Genomic DNA, 19,940 nt, shown 5'->3' with positions numbered 1-19,940 from the left:
ATCACACACACAAAGTGTGATTTCCTATCGTTTCTACCTGCATGCTCAGAGTCACAGGTCACTCCTGATAAAAGCAAACTTTTTTGTTTGATCACATGTACTGTTATCGTACCTACATGCACTGATGTAAGTAAAAAGACATCCATGCTCCATGGTATGATAATCAGGTTAAATTTCTTTTACCTCCATGTTGTCATGCTCACTATATATTGAAGTTAAACTTACTATAACCCAAAGATCTTTTTAAGATCTCGATCAGTTGGTGAGATATAGTGATTCAAAGCAGTTATTTCTGGTCTTGGAGATTAACAAATTTAAGACTGTTTCCAACACCATCCTATGTTTATTTTTATCATACTCAGAGAAGGAACTGTATTATTTTATATGTACCTGCTAATCAGTGCATGACCATTGCCATCCAGGGTACAGTGCTATGTAGAATGGTGTGTCTCAGAGCTCTGTCTGTCCATGGAGGTACAAGGAAATCTCACTTACACCTCCATGCTCTGTCATAAACAGTAGAAGGTAAGACTGTCTTCTGTCTAAAGGTTTACAGATTGATTGACTACAATTGAACCATGGATGATTGATCACAGTCCCTGTGATAGAGCATGGAGGTCTTTTGGTACCTCCATGGCTAGAGGGACAGTGCCACTGGTATTAACAATAACATGGAGGTCTTTTGGTACCTCAATGGCTAGAGGGACAGTGCCACTGGTATTAACAATAACCACAGATCAAGTAACTTCATGGTCGTGTATGTTCATGGCTATTTTGTTGTCTCTTGTATTGACTACTGCCTCAAGCCACAGACCCTCTAGAAAAAGACTCTGTGATATGTTTATACTTGAGTCATCCAAGTTAATTTACTTCCATGGATTCTGTTGCTTTGGGAGCAACTTGACATTGACCGTTTATGGGACTTTAGTCCTTTCTTCTCTTTGGAAAGTTGTTCAGTTTGTTCAAAGGTAGAGGTAATAAAAATCTCTACCTTCAACCAGGGTCTTTGAATTATTGTCTGTGTCTGTTTTGTTTATCAATAGACCCTTCTCTAGTGAAATACAATGGGTATTGTGTACATGCAAAAGACAAGGTATGAAAACAGGAAGCAAGTCAGATGTATCCTTGTTACCTATTGACTGTAGTACCATTGTCACTTCATGCTCTGTGGGTGCTGTCTGTTCACTTTGTGATGTACAGGTTGTCTGATAGAGGTGTCGTTTTCCATGGTACAATGTTTTGTAAAACAATGACAAGTTACATGTACTGATATGTTATATAATGGGCCCTCTTGATAAAGGGACCGTGGTTATATGGTATATATGATGTACACCTTTGTTTGTATGGTCATAAAATATGCATCAGTCCTACTGTCAGCCCTATTTTTAGGGACTGGTCAGTTTCTTCGGCCTGGGAGGGTGGATTCAGGGGGGGGGGTAGCCTGTTTTTGACTTTGGTGATGGGGGGGGGGGGTCACCAAGTTTTTGAAATGCCCTGTAGGGGGGTCAGTGTGTTTTTGAATTTCGACACAGGCTCATCATTGCCTAAAATGCATCGTGACAGCCTCAAATTTCATCATTCAGTTGCATTTTTCGGCGCGCCCTTCAGGCACGTAACTTTAATAATCAGAAATATTTTTCAGCACGCCCAACTTTAACATATCAGGCATACATATATCAGAGATAGCTGTATGTTCAATATTTTTCAGCATGCTGTTCGAGTGCTTTACTTTAATATATCAGACATTTTTCAGCACGCCCTTCCTGTGCATGACTTTAATTTACAAGACATATATATCAGAGATATCAGGATGTTTCATGTTTTTCTCCGCGCCCTTTGGGCGCCATTCTTTAATAAATCAGAGATATATGCCAGAGATATCTTGATGTTTGTTAAGTGAAATCTGCATTTCATATGATAAGCAACACAAATTCCTGATATTTTTCTGTTCTCTCTGTGAGAATTCAGTATGAGAAAGCAACATGCACAAATATTTCACAATATATATTTGATACAGTGACTTATTTTAGAGATAGAAAAATGACAAGATATATTTCGTTCTCATTGATGCAACCGTTTTCCTTTGTGTCTCAGGTTTTCTGTAGAATGATGCTTTTTTATGACCAAAATAACAGTTAAAAAGGCAGTTTTTGTCATTATATTATGTCATTATTATTTGTTATCATTATATGAAATGTTCATTAGCATTTTGGTTCTGAGCCTGACACGGTATCAAAGCTATAGAATTATAGGCTGCGGTATTATAGATCAGATGCTCAACATCCTTCTCTGACAAAGTGATGGTTCTCAATCTCTCATCTATTCAATATTTATCTCTGAAAATCTTTTCAGTTCAACTCTCACCTTTGAAAAGTGTAAGAGACTTCATATCTATTCAATGCTTATCACTGAAAACCTGACAGATTTTGTCGTCTATGTGACATTTATTTCTCAAAATCTGAATGATCTCACGTCTACTGATCATTAATCTCTGAAAAGACTGATTATTCCATTCAGTGATCCCATCCATTCAGTGCTCACCCATGACAATCTGACAGCTGGCTGTTATCACATTCAATATTCAATCTGAAAACTTGATATTTCCCAAATCAGTTTAACAGTTGTCTCAGAAAAGTGTAACAAGTTTTTATCATTTTACTCATCTATGACTGTCGACAAGTTGTTGTCATTTGATCAAGATTTACCGGTAGTATAATCTCTGTAAATCCCATTAAGGTAGTATGCGCCTTGAAATCTTTCAATCATTCTCTTTCAAAAATTAAGATTAAAATTGGGGGTCACCATGCAAATTTTGGTATTTAAGAACAAATAAGCCTAGATTTACTGATATTTACAATTCAAAATGGTCGCCATCCCTGTGTTAATTCTATGTAGAAAAATAAAATTTTCGAATAACCAAAAAAAACTATAAAGCCAATGAAAAGTTTTTTTTTTTACACCAAGAGCTTTAAAATGAACCCCCACAAGTGGTATATTAGAAAAGAATTGTAAAAGTTTGAGAGTCCGAATATCTGTCCCCAAGGCGCGATCTAGAAACAGAGCGTATCTAGCTCCATGCTTAAGGTAAAGGCGACGAATTCGGACGCGCACACGCTTTAGAACGTTTCTGCGCAGATTTAACTCCAGCCTGTCGCAAATGGGTTACTTTGTGGCGCATGTATTTAACATCACCTGTCATTGTTGAAATTGCGCTTTTACCCAATTTTTGACCCAGTCTCTTAGAAATACATGTGACCTATAACCTTGTCATATTTTGACCCCCTAGGAAGCTGGTTTTTATTCAATATGAGCGAAAAATTAACATTTCTCTCCCATTACATGGCGCATATTACCCATTCACCTGGAGATATTGTAAAAAGTAGCGTGGTGACACCCTTTTATTAAAAGTGTAAACTAAATGGTATTATGTCAGGATTTTATTCGCCAAGTTTGGTCAAAATGACACCATTCAAAGCGACAGGAAGAAAGTTCGAAAATTATGTAGTGATATAATTTCGATATCGTCATTTTGTAATCGATACTTATGTAAAAATTTCTTTACAAACATCATGAAAACTATACATTCGATAGATATGGATCTTAAGTCTTGGTAGTTATTAAAATTAACTCATTTGCTAAGCTTTTTATAATTGCTTTCTTTAGTTTAAGTGAATTATATCATTTTTATTTATTTCTAGCGACGCCATTTTAACGTCCGTTTCCATGGAAACGAGCGTGGTGACCCCCATTTTTTATTTTATTTTTGCACTTGCACAACTTCCAAGAATATTTGTGCAAAGTTTCAAGAAAATGACACCACAACTTAATTTTGACGTAATTCGTAGTACTTCACCTTAAGCAGTGCTCACATCTGAAATGCAGACATGTCTCATGTCTACAATTTGTACTTGGGTAGTATGTACTACAGGATTGCATTGCAAAACATTAAAAATGTCCAAATGTCAAGTGGAGTTCTTCTGCTACTTTTGAACTATTAAAAAATCAACATTTGCGTTTTTCAGCAAAGTTTTCATATAGTGTTTGTGAAATTAATTGTCTGCAAAGTGGAAAATATGCTGTTTTTGAACCCCACTAGTACATGTAGGTATAGCAGAATCTATCCATTCATTTCCTGTACTGGAAACCTAACTACAGAACTGGAATGTGATTGATAGATACTAGACTTAGTTACTTATAGACAAAGCAAATGTGGAAAGTCCTGTGGTATACATATACTCTCCATTATATTACCATACCATGCCAGTCGCATTTTGATTGGTCGAGCTGAACCATGTGACTGACCACAAATACACAGTAATGGTCTGTTTATATGCCCGTGAATATGAATAATAACATTAACAACTCAAAGTATCGTAACTTTACAGCTCAAATGTAAATCATAATCAATCACAAAATCAAATGGAGCACTTGTGGGCCAGGTTGAGATACTTTTTTCTGAAAATATTTCCAGATTTGCCAATATTTTACATTGCGCATGACAATGCGCCGCGTATTGCTCAGTTCCTTGGCCCAGTTGTTGTTCGCTCCGAACATTTTCGCAAGTTTTTACGGTTTTCTCCGGTTAGTTGATAATATAATGGAAATAACAAACTACGCACTGACCATTAACGTTTATTTATGGGCGCGGGCTCGAGGAAAGCCAAATTAACGGGCTCGGCAAGCCTCGCCCGTTAATTTTTGGCTTTCCTCTCGCCCTTGCCCACAAATAAACGTTAATGGTCAGCGCGTCGTCCGTTATTTCTATAGTGATATCTCTCAGCTTTACTTCAAGAGTCATCAGTATGTATTTCAGAGATACCAGGTGTTTGTACACTGCCATACCAGAAAATGCCACTGTTTAATTGTCAACAAATTTGTTGCTCTCACAAACTGTTTTGTTTCATGCCAATGAAAACACCAAAAAGACAGGTTTGTATTACTTCTTGAAAGCATGGAGGTAGTAGGAATCACTACCTCCATGCTGATAGGAAACTTGATGCAGCCTTACAGGATATGTGAGATCCTGTTTCAAGGTATTTCAAGTTATCATGTAATATAGAGTTGTTTCTTTTCTAGTCACTGATGGTCAAGGGAAACACTGTGGTAACAATGGTAATTATTTCAGGCTTGTGAGGAAATTATACAAAGAGACCATAACTAACAGCTGGTAACTGTCATTTTACATGAAGGTATGCAAGGTACCATACTACCAAAGTAGATACTTGTATAGGTTGCAACATCAAGCATACACAGTACACAGAGTAACAAGACTTGTTTGAAGACAAGTCATAAATTAGCGTTGTCTGCCATGAATACATGTATGTGAAAGCTGTGATCTAATCCTACGTGTAGGTATTTTTTAAAGGAAGTTTTAGTAGTGGTGGCCAATTTATATAACAATAAATGTAATTGTTATGGTGATGAATTTCTATAGTGTTTACCAAAAATTAAAGAGTAGCGGCCACCACTCTACAACTGCTCTTGGGAGAACACTGATTTTACAAGTGCAGAAAGTGAACATTGATTTACAATTTCAAGAACTAATATAAACACAGTTGTAAGAGAAGCATGCGTCTCAACAGATTTTATTCAAAATTAAGATCTAAACATCACAATTACAAAGAATTCAAATGACATCACAAAGCTAAATTTAGACATCTGCAAGAGTAAATTCGCCATGCATTTTCTGTATAATACATGTATCACAATGTCACTGCCACAGTCCAAATACCATTGTCAGATACAAAAACTGATCAACTTGTCCAATTTTGGTAGAGATTATGATACAAGCTTGTGTCCACACTTCCTTGGATGATGGATGGCCATGATTCATGATCACATGGAATATCCTTGACGTGTATCCTTTATGCATACATGTACAGCATACAGTTTTACTCTCATAATTCAGTGAGACAGTGAAAGGGTGATTTCCATCTTCAAAATATTATTTCTAACAAAATGACCAATGCATCTATGAAAATCATAAACAAAGGTCCTTGAAACATTTACAACGTCTGAAAACACATAATTTGCTTCTTCACAACATCTATGACTGCAATCACCCCTCCATAATATGAAAGTTGAGTTAAAAGTTTAAACAACAGTGTGTAGGCAGGAAATAAGTCAATTCAAATGTGAACTCTGGATTTATGAATACAAGCTATCAATAGTGTTCATTTTGAATTGGACACACCATAGAATGTAATATCGTTGATATGCACAGCTGTCTGGTTGCTAAGACAATTTTTCATAGTGTAAGCCATGCAACCGGACAAAGTATGTTTGTTTTCATTTCTAATACATGAAAGTATAAAGGTTTCAAGGAAATGGTTGGTGTCTGTTCAGTGTATTTACTAAGTCCATTGTTGATTATTGACTTGCTTGGATTAGGCCAAAGTAATTAAATTCTTTGTTTTGCGTCCCCACCCGCTTAGGTTTTTAAGGTTTTCATAAAAAACACACACAGTGTATTTGAATAGGAAATTTTGGGACATAACCGCTTAGCTTTTCTGGACTAAAATTTTGTTACAATTTTTTACTTGCTGCAATCAAATTACATTGTGTTAATTTTCTTGTGTGTGTTTTTCAGCCGCTTAGACGCGTACCTTTTCCCATTTAGAGTGGACGCAAAACAAAGAATTTAATTACTTTGGCCTTATTAGTATTTACGCAGAAAGTGTACCTTACAGCAGATCGTGACTCTTACTGATGTACAATGTATTAACATGTCATTCATTTGTCAAACATTGTGCTGTGCATATAGTGTCGGTGTTTTTTTAATCAGGATGTGTGGTCACCAGAGTATTGGTATTTACCTTTTAGTAAAAATGAGTCTGCAGTGCACATGGTGAGAATGTAGAAACAACATCAGTTTCAGACTTTTTAGAAAAACATTTCCTGGTCCAGGAAATGTTTTTCTAAAAAGTCTGAAACTGATGTTGTTTCTACATGCCATTAACTTTTTTGAAATAAAGGGAACTGTATTTATTGTGTTCTTCGAGAAAATACCAGACACTTTTTATAAACTGTTTAACTTCATTTTCCTTGATAGTGTTAGAATTCTTGGAATTGGCAATATTTCATGTGTATGTCAGAAAATATAATCAAATTTCATATTTTGAAAGCCAGTAAGCTTCTGATGAGTTTTTCAATTATATTCTGACACATTCCAAAACAAAATCTTATCATACAGCTTTTATTTTTCATTCAGTGTCTTGTTTGCTTAAGCACATATTGATGCACAATTCTACCGTAGATCTGGAATATGAGCCTTTGGAACCTATATTTATGGATACAGCATGGAATGTTTCTTAAATGCCTCGTCTACATTTTCTTAACTCTGCAGAGTTTTTACAAATTATATATGATAAATATAATATTTTTGTACTCGTATGTTGTTTCTCCGATTGCCAAAATCTTTGAAGGATCAAGTACTTGTCGTGATTGGGCAGGTATATAAAACTGTCATGTGTTAGTTTCCTGTGACCTGTGAACCAGGATGTAACTTTGACCTCCGATATGTGACATAGGATGTGAGTGAAAGAACTGGTACATTTCCAATTGTTGTTTTGCCATTGGCCCAATGGTTTATTGGCCGCACCTTTGGCTTTTAATGAAACCAATAGCTGTTCACAAAGAAACTGACCATAGGGTCAAAGTTCATATCTATTTTAATACTGTTGGTAGTTGTGAATTGAAATAAATGGTGATGTGGTGCAAGTGGCATACCACTGTTAGGCTGTACAGAGTGAAAAGCTGAGTGTGTATTAATGACATTTCAAGAATCTTGTAAAACCAGGAGTGTGAGGACATCTAGATGGTTTCAAATAAGACTGACTTTGGTAAATTTGAAGGCTGATACACCTGTACATTGTGACCTTGACATGGCAGCCTGCAACTATATATAGCCCAGTGCAGTGTATATATCCTGGTGTGTTTATATCACCAACTGTTGCAGCAAAGATGTCTAAAACTTCATCATCTGTACAACGACGTTGTTCTCTGCCAGTGGCACAAACAAATGTTGTCAGGTACAGGTATGTACAATCTCTGACTTCCTGCATTATTCTGATATACTGGGTCTGATGCAGTGACTGCAGAGAGACATACCACTGCACAGATGTGAACAATACATGCATGTCATTGACAGATACTGAGGTTTATCCATGCTAATGGTACATAATATTCTATAGTGATCCATGCACTTTGGAATGAGTTTTGTTTTGACTCTGTGTAAACTGGTGCAACAACAATGCCAATGTACGTTACATCCAATTTATTGTACCTTGGCTTCAGTCTTGATATTGAATCCTCTGTGTTAGAAATGGAAGACATATTTCAATATATAATGATTTCTTTTATTCTATTGATATGCATAAGGGGAGATTGCATTGTATTGGCCACAAAATAAAAGATACATACTTGTTGATCAGTGAAGCTTGTCTAATGTACATCACCTAAAGGCATGGAAAGTGACTTATCTGAGCCTAGAACACAAAATGCAGCCAAGCCACTAATTGAAAGCCAAGAGACAAACTATGAAATATACAGGTACATGTAGCTAAGCCAATTCTTATGACCAAGCCAAGCTGAACCTATAGTCTCTGTATACCTTGCATGCAACTAATAATGGCATGTAAAGGCTGTTACAGTGTATGCTTCTGTTCTAGCTGTGTTCTGTATCATAGGATGTTGAGGCTGTTGTTTGTATGTTTTTAAGATCAACACAAATGACATGTACAAGAAAAGCGTTACAGTATTTTACTGTCATGTGTCCTATTAATTCCTAACTTAAATGGACTTTGAATCAATGACTAGTGTTATGCATAGTGGGTAAAACACCAGACCAGTGACTGCATGAGACGACCTTGATGTTGGATGGTTCTGGAATAGCTGGATCATTGCCATCCCAGCCATGGCCATTTCCATTTAAAAGAAACTATTGTCACCTTGTAAGGTCATAGTATATCAACAGTTGATCAGGTTGTGCAAACATTACAGCAATCTTGCTCTGAGCCAAGGTCACCAATACTGATGCACTGACCATTATAATATTGTTTTGATATTGACATCAAGATCATAGTGTTGAACACAGAAAGCAATTCAAAAGTATTTTCAACTCATTCAGGATCTCACTGAAAGTAGTAATCTGGTGGAACCGTACTTTACAGGTTCCTAATATTGGCGTCTCAAACATATGTGAAAATTGGAGCTAATCCTTAGCTAAGGAGCTAAGCATTCAAATTTGATTAGGTTGGAACTGAGATAGGGTCCATGGCTAACAATGTATAATATTGGCAGAGTAGCAGTGCCTAACACGGCAATATGTAGCAATCAAAATAAGATTGCCTTCATGACTTTAAAAGGGCAAGTACACTCCAACTTTTAATGATTTTTTCACTATTTTTTATGTCAACCACAGTTTCTTGTTCTACTCTCCAAAGCATGTTGAGATACACAGTATTCAGCTTGTCAACTCAGCCTGTACATGTACACAGTGCATTTTATTGTTGACCAGTGAATTCTGGTCCTGGACAAAATGTAAACAATAACTGTTACAGTGCATTTTACATGCAGAGGCCATGTTGACCAGCTAAAGTGTTTGTATTTCAATATGCTTTTGGGAGAACAAGAAACTATTGTTGACACTGAAAAAAAAATAACAGTGAAGAAAATCATCGAAAGTCCTAGTTACTGGCCCAGTAAATGTACATCCTTTCCATGATAATCTTGTTACATGATTCAAGTTCATTATCATCGTGATGATGTACATATACGGCATAAAATGCCAGTGCTGAAATTTATTAATCACGACTGATCAGTTTTTGTGTTTTCAAGTGTTACCCTTGTAGTGTAAAGAGCTGGAGTAATAACACAATCATGTATACAGAAGTAAGGCGTTGATTAACTGAAAGTTTTGTCACTCAGTCAATTTGAATGAGTCCGTCTTTGTAATCCTATTTGGTGTCTGTGTACTAGACAGAAATAGAACAGTTATGTACATGAAGGGAAGGAAGCACATACACTTCCTTACCCTGTCCCTTTTCCCAAGTTTTTAAGAAAAGAGAAAATGGTGACATGTCTATTGAGCAGTGATTTTATTCACAGTAATGTGCATTTCACTCACATCCAACACAGTATGGTAACATGAATTCTTATTGTTGATGTTTACTGGTCATATAAATTTTAATGAAAGTGAAATGTAAACATGACTCGTACGTGATTTGAATATGATACTGCTCTGCTTTGTGTAATTATTTTAAATGCTTCATTTATGATCCAGATGGTAGGGGCAAGTCACCAGCAATTAAAAATGTCACTTTCATAAATGTTTGCCAAGTTCTAATGTTTCTACTTCAAGTTTGAAATAAGTTACAGTACAAGGTTTTTGTCTTTCAGTTGTGTTTTGTCTTGGTATGTGTAGTTTATTTCCCTGGGGGTTAGGCACCCCTAGGGAAATCTTTTATTTTGCCGTGGCATTCTGTACTTGTCATTTGTTTACTTTAAAAGCATTTCTTCTTCACTTTTACCCAAATTATCCCACTAATGCAGATTGTATATCATAGCTGTGGAAGAATTGGAAATACAAATAGACATGTGAAATGATATGTTGATTCATATTCCTAGACTTCGTCTGCATGCGCATGTAGAAATCATCTACATGTATTCTTATCATTTACAGAAAAGAAGTGAAAAGAATTGCATTTATTAGAAATGTGTGTACTGGTACATTGCACTGGTACATTGCACTGGTACATTGCACTGGTACATTGCACTGGTAGTCATTAAAATGTGGAAGAGAAAGAATTCACTCACAGATTTGTCCTTCCTGCATCTTTGATTAGTTTAACACTTACCGTATTTGTATTTCTTCAACAGGCGTACAAGGTCCATTTATGCACCAAGTCCAGTGCCAACCTTTGGACCCAAGGCCTGTATGGTGAAGGTACCCAAGACACAAATTATGTGAGTACTGGTATACAATGAGTTTTAGACTTTAGATGCGATGTCAGCGTTGCATATTTTTACACTGGTACACTGTGTTTGTAATACCGACAAGTGACTGGTACTTGTATTATTACATTGGGATTATTGAGTTTGTATGGCTCGTATCTTCCTCAGAGTTTGACCAAATGATTAGTTTTAACCATAAATTTACAAATGACTAATGAACTCTTGCATATCAATTATACAATTTTTTACAATAAGAGATTGACCATTGAACACTGTAGAAAAGTGTGTGTGTGTGTGTGTGTGTGTGTGTGTGTACAGAACTTGCTGTCAAGTCAAATGAGGTCACATGAGTTCTTCAACAGTAGTTTCTACAACCTTTACTCCAGCAAATCAAACTGTGTAAACTTTATCTCCAGATTAATAGATAAAAGTAGAGATATATACTGTGTACCAAGCCAGGTCTTGCCTTCATATATAAATGTACTTGTACATATTCTTACACAGTGGTTTGGCATGATGTCATATCATCAGTTATCCGATTGTCATATTTTTTTATTACTACAAACTATTTGTTCTCAAAGTCCTAGTAATGGAAAGTTTGAATGAAATGGGAGATGCTATACTAAAAGGCATTGATGAAAGTTGCAGTTTGTACAAAGGCAAATACCGGTACAATGCAATGATTGGATTATCTACAATGTATCAATGTGTACACAAATCTATTGAGTGATTGATTCACTCTTCAAAACCACAGAACACTACCGTATATAAGACATTTGACGTTTTGTCTCTATCAATCATTATCCTGATATTCTTTCCATTGGTAATAGACTAAAAAAAATCTTTTGATGTTTTGTATGTATGCAGAGTACAGTGAAAACATATTGTCAACACCATATAGATGGTACTTCCTATTGTCTTGTTATGTAATAACAATATTGTCTAGCCAATCATGCAGTTCATTGCTATTAAAAGCCTTTTATGTACAAAAGTACATTACAGTGTCATGAAGCAATGTCATCTATGATCCCAACATGTAGATGATAATTATATGTTCATTGTCATCTTTCAATATAATATAAGATTTTTTGTTTTCTTAGAAACAAGCTTTCTTTTATGACATGTTTTATTCGTGTTTGAGATTTGCATTATTTTGTGATATTTAAGTGACATATCATTTTCCCATTTGTACAGTTACTAGCGTATATAGTATGTGAAATTTCTGTGCAGTCATCTGAATCCTCTGTCCTCTGATGTTACAATGTTCTGTGTCGAAGTGATAATTCATGAAGATCCCTACTTTTATACAGACATAATATTCACATATATCAAATACAACTGAATAGTTACCTCTAATGTCATGTATAGACTGCACATATCACAATGATATATCTTGACTTAAACAATTTTTGTCCGTAGGTTGGGTCTTGTTTGTCTGTTTTGTTTGTCAGAATAAACAAGTTTACAAGAAACTTACCTGTAACTTTTGATGATATTTTTGCCATTTCTGTTTGTATGGCAATCGAAAGTTTATGATCTACTTCCCAATGCATGTTAAAACACCAACAGTTTAGCTAGTGGCCAACACAGCAGCTGTACAGAGAAATAACGTGCACTGTTATTGTTCTCATTCCATTACCATGATCATAGTATGGACCAGAATTCACTTGTCAAAAGTAGCAATGCATCTACTCTGGTATAGACTAAGTTGCTCAGTACTGTATAGACTGAGTTGCTCAGTACTGTATAGAATGAGTTGCTCAGTACTGTATAGACTGAGTTGCTCAGTACTGTATAGAATGAGTTGCTCAGTACTGTATATCACAAAATGCTTTGGGAGTAGAACAATAAACTATTGTTGACATCAAAATAAAACAGTGAAATATCATCAAAACTTAGAGCTACGGGACAAATTCGGCCATTTTTCATGAATGTTGTTTGATGTGAGATACTACTTATATTGTTTGACATGTTTAAAGATACTTAATGAATGGGTGACCATGCATATATTCGACCCCAGTTTTACATGAAACCATCGCGAAAATGAATTAATGGTCATGACCATTAATTCATTTTTGCGATGGTTTCATTTAATTTGTCTAAAACCGGGGTCAAATATATGCATGGTCACCCATTTATTCAGTATCTTTCAACATGCCAAACAATATAAGTAGTATCTTGTATGAAACAAAATTCATGAAAAACGGCCGGCTTTGTCCCTTTAACATCTTTATCTACATTGATAAGTCAACCAATTGTCTGATATTTTCTTCTGTTTATTTGTTGTTGTGTTGAAGGCATGTCACAGATCCAGCTTCTCAGAAATTAACATGGCAAGAAAAACCTCTCTCAGTTCTCATAATCAAGAAGATTTTTGATGACAAAATTTTGGAGCACTTTAAGGAGCTGTCAACATGGCTTTGCAAGGTAATTACCAACCCAGATTGATTTATCAAAACAATTTATTTACCAACCCAGATTGATTTATCAAAACAATTTATTTACCAACCAAGATTGATTTATCAAACAATTTATTTACCAACCCAGATTGATTTATCAAAACAATTTATTTACCAACCCAGATTGATTTATCAAAACAATTTATTTACCAACCCAGATTGATTTATCAAAACAATTTATTTACCAACCCAGATTGATTTATCAAAACAATTTATTTACCAACCCAGATTGATTTATCAAAACAATTTATTTACCAACCCAGATTGATTTATCCAAACAATTTATTTACCAACCCAGATTGATTTATCCAAACAATTTATTTACCAACCCAGATTGATTTATCAAAACAATTTATTTACCAACCCAGATTGATTATCAAAACAATTTATTACCAACCCAGATTGATTTATTAAACAATTTATTTACCAGCCCAGATTGATTTATCCAAACAATTTATTTACCAACCCAGATTGATTTATCCAAACAATTTATTTACCAACCCAGATTTATTTATCCAAACAATTTATTTACCAACCCAGATTGATTTATCCAAACAATTTATTTACCAACCCAGATTGATTTATCAACCCAGATTGATTTATCCAAACAATTTATTTACCAACCCAGATTGATTTATCAAAACAATTTATTTACCAACCCAGATTGATTTATCAAAACAATTTATTTACCACCCAGATTGATTTATCAAAACAATTTATTTACCAACCCAGATTGATTTATCAAAACAATTTATTTACCAACCCAGATTGATTTATCAAAACAATTTATTTACCAACCCAGATTGATTTATCAAAACAATTTATTTACCAACCCAGATTGATTTATCAAAACAATTTATTTACAGTGTTACACATGCTATGGATTCCTAATCATTACATTGCATGAGATTAACAAAAAATGTTTGTACATTTTACGATAATATTACCAACTGAAATTGTGAAATGTATTCTCTTAAGTTTTTGATACTCATTCACTAAATGGACACAGCAACAAAATATTAATTATCCTTAAACAATCTGGAAAAGGTTTCTCTCTCTATAAAAAAATATTCTGATATGGCAGGGCTCAAAGTTAACAGTTAAAGTTGCTTGCATTTTGCCCCTAAGTCAAAATTTTAGGGGCAAACCTTAAAAAATTTAGGGCATTTTTGTATTGTCACAAAAACCTTAAAAATAAAATATGACATGTTATATTTAGAAATGAAATATCAGCTCACATGATGTTTCCCTAAAAGAGATTTTAATGAGCTAAGCTGTTGTCTTTATTTGTACAACCCATCTCTTTTTCTTTCCTAACATTTGCGTCAACTGTCATTGCCAGTAGATTTTGATACACTGGTGTTGTGATGAGACACATCAGAGTGCATTGAAATTGATTTGCATTGTGAAATACCTTGAAATATATGTGTTCTGGAATAAACAGACTTCAGCAAGTCTAGTATCAGTTGAGACTGGCTCAATCGGTTTCTGTCATTTGTTACTGTGTCATCAAGTTTTAGTGTTACACAGTCTGCACCTCTCCTCATTGAATACAACTCCATTCTGCAGATCACTCCAAAATCTTTCAGCAGTACTATTTAGGGCAGACCAATTAAGCTGCTATAGTCATAGATAAATACTTTTTTCTACAAAAAACTCTAATAAAAATTAAATAAAAATACAGCAACTACCAACTTTTGATGGATTTTTCCTAGGCAAGAGAACAAAACCCATATGTACCGTATATGCACATTAAATCCCAGTGTTTGTCGATTACCCGGGTCGATTGCTAATCCGTTCTAAATAATTGCAGTTGCTACCCAGCAGATTCTAACAATATTATGATATTTCAACAAATTTGCTTGCTATTTAGATCTAGCTGAAAACAGAAACCTTTATAAAACGGGCTAAACCAGTTCAAGCTTGATGAAATTGATGCTTCAATCTACTTTCCAAAGGACGATTTCCAGAAAAGGTCTAGCGGGCTTGGTACCACTTACAAAAATATTCACTTTGCACTTGAGCATTTAACATGTTGCAGTTACGCTTTGATGGGCTTGTTTCCCCTTGTCAGCTATGTTTTTATTACAAATTATGCAGAAATGCTTATTCAATGTGTATTTTTTGGTCGCAGCTGTTTTGGTCATTGCTTTGTGAACACTGAGCAAGTACACATTGAATTGATAGTATAGGAGAAATGTCTTGAAAAAAGTTCAGTCGCAAAATGCGACTAACCTAAATCCTTTAGTTGTAATCTGGTAAAATTCAGTCGCCTATGCAACTAAAATGGTCACTACTTTGAGCCCTCTAAGGGGGTAGGTGTCTGACAGTTTCTTTGTCTTGAATGTTAGATTAATAACATGCCTCTTATGACATCTTTGACAAGGTAAACTTTCATTATTTCCATTAATACCATATCAATTTATTAGAGGTTAATAGGTGCTAAAAAGCTGTATGAAACATTTGTTTCATAACATTCCTGTTTTTCTGCCACCTGAAGGGTGATGCATTGTGTTATTGCATCTTGCACCCATGGCATAGTCTTCCATTCCAGCTATAGATTTGAAGAAAAATTGTTGTTTTTGCACAAAAAGTGTCACTACTTTGTCCATTTGATATCCTAGTCACAAGGGTTATTACAAAAATTACCACAAAGGATGCACTCTGACATACAAGTAAGCACTGCACATCACCCATCAATTACTGGTATTGTTGAGCGATACCCTGAGCTATAAATGTCTCTGTGAATCCTTTGAATTATTTGAAATTTGTAGTAACCTCATAGTTTGATGTATTATGTGCAGTCTCTTGTGGTATGGTTAGACATTATTCCCTAATATTTTTCTTCATTCGGTAAAGGAAAATACTCATGGGGTAATGACCGTGTCACCACTCGTCTTCGACTTCTGTCACTCGTATTTTCCAAGGTGAGCAAAGAAAAATATTAGGGAATAATCTACTTATCACATGCACAAGCCAAGAATTTGCTATTTTTACAAAATAAAAGGAGTAGTCCTTTACAATTCCGTGTTTACACTTTTGAACACTTTGAGAATGATGTCAATATGTTGTCGGCATGTTGTCAATCATTTTTAGTTGTCAGTTGCTCGAGTGAGGAACACAGTGCTTACAAATGAGTGAGGAACACAGTGCTTACAAATGTTCATGTACAGAGCAAATGCCAGACAATGTCTCTGTCTTTATCATGTACCTTCTGCAAAGTTATACACAATTTCAAAGATAGCATAGGTCTACAAATTTAACTAAGACAAAGTTACACTATTTTTTATGAACAAAATTGGCTGAATCTTGACAGTGCGAACACTGTGTAACATCCCACCCAACCTTGATTGAATAACTTGCAATACTTAAAGAACCAAAAGTAATGCAACATGCTTCCAGTTCTTTTGTTTCTGAAAATTATTTGCACAATTCCTTGGGAATAAACAGCGTTACACTAGACTTGTGTTTTCGTTGTTTGGATTATTGTCGTAGTCTATGAGAGATGAGAGAATAATTTTCTTACACAACTTTTTGAGGCTCAGCATGCAGCCTGGATGAGCACTTGAAACTCCCTTGTTGCCGTGGAAACTGCATGTGAAAGTACCGGTACTCTGTGCATTGAAAGTTCAGGCAGTGGTGCGGTCTGTATGCCATGATGAATGTGAATCCCCATATTGGTGACAACACTGAAACACAAGGAATCAAAATTTGCTAAATGGATTTATTTTGTCAGACTCTAACAACAATGACTAATTTTTATGAAATTTTTCAGGTCAGACAAATTTTTATTGCAGGTAAAATACAGGCCACCATTGTTGTTTGTTTACACCAACGAGCACCTTGAAGGTCAACGCAAAAATAGTTCAGACACACCAAAATTGATGACATAGACACATGTTGTTGTGATGTAGAATGAATGTAGAGTATAAATCCTGGTATTTCCTGTTCACAGGCAACAAGCTTGGCTTGTGCATGTGATAATTTGTGTTACCTGGTACATATGTGATCAATTGTCCATCACAAATGGATCTTGTGATCTTGCACAAGTTTTTGGTGACAATTTCTTGAAATATCAAAAATGGAGTACAGGTAGTACATATGACTATGGCTACTAACCATTAGTCCATTACAGCACTCACTACTGTTACACCTCTACAGAGAGAGATTTCTTTCAGCATGGTTAGAACTTGTGTGTATGTATCTCTTGGATGTGATTCAGACTGTATATTTGAGAATTTAGACTATCATTGATGTACTGGTCTACAGTGGATGATTATCTCTGTATATTTGAGAATTTAGACTATCATTGATGTACTGTGGTCTACAGTGGATGATTATCACTGTATATTTGAGAATTTAGACTATCATTGATGTACTGTGGTCTACAGTGGATGATATCACTGTATATTTGAGAATTTAGACTATCATTGATGTACTGTGGTCTACAGTGGATGATTATCACTGTATATTTGAGAATTTAGACTATCATTGATGTACTGTGGTCTACAGTGGATGATTATCACTGTATATTTGAGAATTTAGACTATCATTGATGTACTGTGGTCTACAGTGGATGATTATCACTGTATATTTGAGAATTTAGACTATCATTGATGTACTGTGGTCTACAGTGGATGATTATCACTGTATATTTGAGAATTTAGACTATCATTGATGTACTGTGGTCTACAGTGGATGATTATCACTGTATATTTGAGAATTTAGACTATCATTGATGTACTGTGGTCTACAGTGGATGATTATCACTGTATATTTGAGAATTTAGACTATCATTGATGTACTGTGGTCTACAGTGGATGATTATCTTAGCCAGCTATTTCAGTTGCAGTTTTCCAACACGTCTTGTCCTTGAACTCAAATGTATGGAATTGGCAGTCTGTTAAAAAATATCGACTTCCTTCCTTTGTCACTTTGATAGTCAATATTTTATTTTTTTACAGGAGAAAAATATGATAGTTTTTGTGGAAAGTGCAGTTATGGATGATCCCAAGATCACAGACGATACAAAGTTTGCAGCAGTTAAAGGGAAATTTGCAACATTCAGAGAAGGTAAGTCAGTCAACACAAGCATGTATTTGATATCTAGACAAGAATGCAAATAAGATGATGTAGCAGTACATCTGTTGAAATTTTCATGACAAGTTTTGGAAGCAGTTACAGAAACAAAGTCATGATTTACAGCCATTGCAATACCAACTTTCAAGATAGTGTATTTTCATTGCAAATGTCAATTGAACAAAGGCAGCTGCAGTACAGTATGTGTACGCTATAGTAAGCAATACCAGTAATTACAAATCTTAAAAATTATGAAAACAGTTCTTTTATGTAAATGTTGAAACCCTGTTGCAATTTGAGTTTGCATCTGGTTCTTTCCATTTAGATTGGACATATTTTTCCCTTGACTTAAATATGATAATGTGGTTGCCAAGCTACTCACTACCAGATGATTACTGGCATAACAATGACTCATACTTTGATGATATTATCACTTATTTTTAGCTGGCAGTTTCATCAGCAGAGTAGTAAGACACGTGTTGAATCTACCAGGGATTCACAGAATTAGGGCAGAATCTGAATTTCCTTTGACTGTACATTAGTCAACTGGCAGAGTAGAGTGAATGGCTTCTCTTTTGGACCAAACTTGATAATAACTTGGTACACAATGAAGTGTCAATCATATAGTGGACCATCAGAAGGATTGTCAAGTCCATGTCATTCCAGTACCAGTACATAGACGCAGTCTTTAATGCCACAACTTAATGGCTTTGTTGTCCCTAAGTGAAGTTTGGCACAAGTTCTGTTCTATCATAAACTCTCTGTAAAACAGATTACTGAGAATCCGGATAACAAGACATGCCAGAATAATTATCAGATAGATCAAATCATGAATATTTTCTGACACTGTTGAAGGGCAGATTCTATTGCCAAGTTCTAGTTCATGATAGGAAACACTATCACATCCATGATTATTTTGCACCAGTATACCATTGCATACACCAGTACAATGATGAAATCTATTTGTGTGCTAGCCAATGTGTACCATACCATAGACTTAGTCTTAGTAGTAGCAGTTGTACTTTTGAACTCGTTTCCTGATTGTCAACAAACATGTATGAGGAAGTTGGGGATTGAAATTCCACAGTTGTAAAGGAAAGTGTATCTATGACATGTATTTTCATTACCGTTGCTTTGGTAATACACAATCACCATCAGGGTCAGTCCACAAAACTCTTTCAATGTTTCTCCTATTCTTCCTTGACATTTGCAAGGGATACTTTTCTGTTCAGAGGTGAACTGAAGATAAATTTACTTGTCTCAAATTGACAGATGGCAGTGGGAGTGTTTGATAGGACGGGCTGTTTTTAAAAGAGTTATGAGGAAGAGAAAGTGGTTATTTAAGGAAATGGGACAGTTTGGTTGAAAATGATAACGTTGCCAATATTACAATCAGGGTACTATGTAAAGGCTATGGCATTGAATAGTAGTTAGAAAAGTGAAATACTG

At 35.2% G+C, this 19,940-nt stretch overlaps 1 protein-coding gene across 8 annotated transcripts in view; it reads left to right on the top strand.

Moving 5' to 3' along the window:
* LOC139136583 (NAD kinase-like) overlaps positions 1–19,940 on the top strand; it is a 45,221-nt gene that overhangs the window by 7,365 nt on the left and 17,916 nt on the right. For 4 of the 8 annotated variants that reach the window (XM_070704335.1, XM_070704334.1, XM_070704339.1 and 1 more), the window contains exons 2-4: positions 10,879–10,965; positions 13,251–13,380; positions 18,377–18,485. In XM_070704335.1, the coding sequence (XP_070560436.1) occupies positions 10,879–10,965; positions 13,251–13,380; positions 18,377–18,485 (326 nt within the window). Of the gene's footprint in view, positions 1–425; positions 526–7,661; positions 8,037–10,878; positions 10,966–13,250; positions 13,381–18,376; positions 18,486–19,940 lie in introns of those variants that run through there. The other 4 variants (XM_070704342.1, XM_070704341.1, XM_070704340.1 and 1 more) reach the window with 4 other exon arrangements.

Source organism: Ptychodera flava, chromosome 7, assembly GCF_041260155.1.
Source record: "Ptychodera flava strain L36383 chromosome 7, AS_Pfla_20210202, whole genome shotgun sequence".
NCBI lineage: Eukaryota > Metazoa > Hemichordata > Enteropneusta > Ptychoderidae > Ptychodera > Ptychodera flava.
Note: the sequence above shows the minus strand (reverse complement) of the source record. Positions and strands in the feature narration are given on the sequence as shown.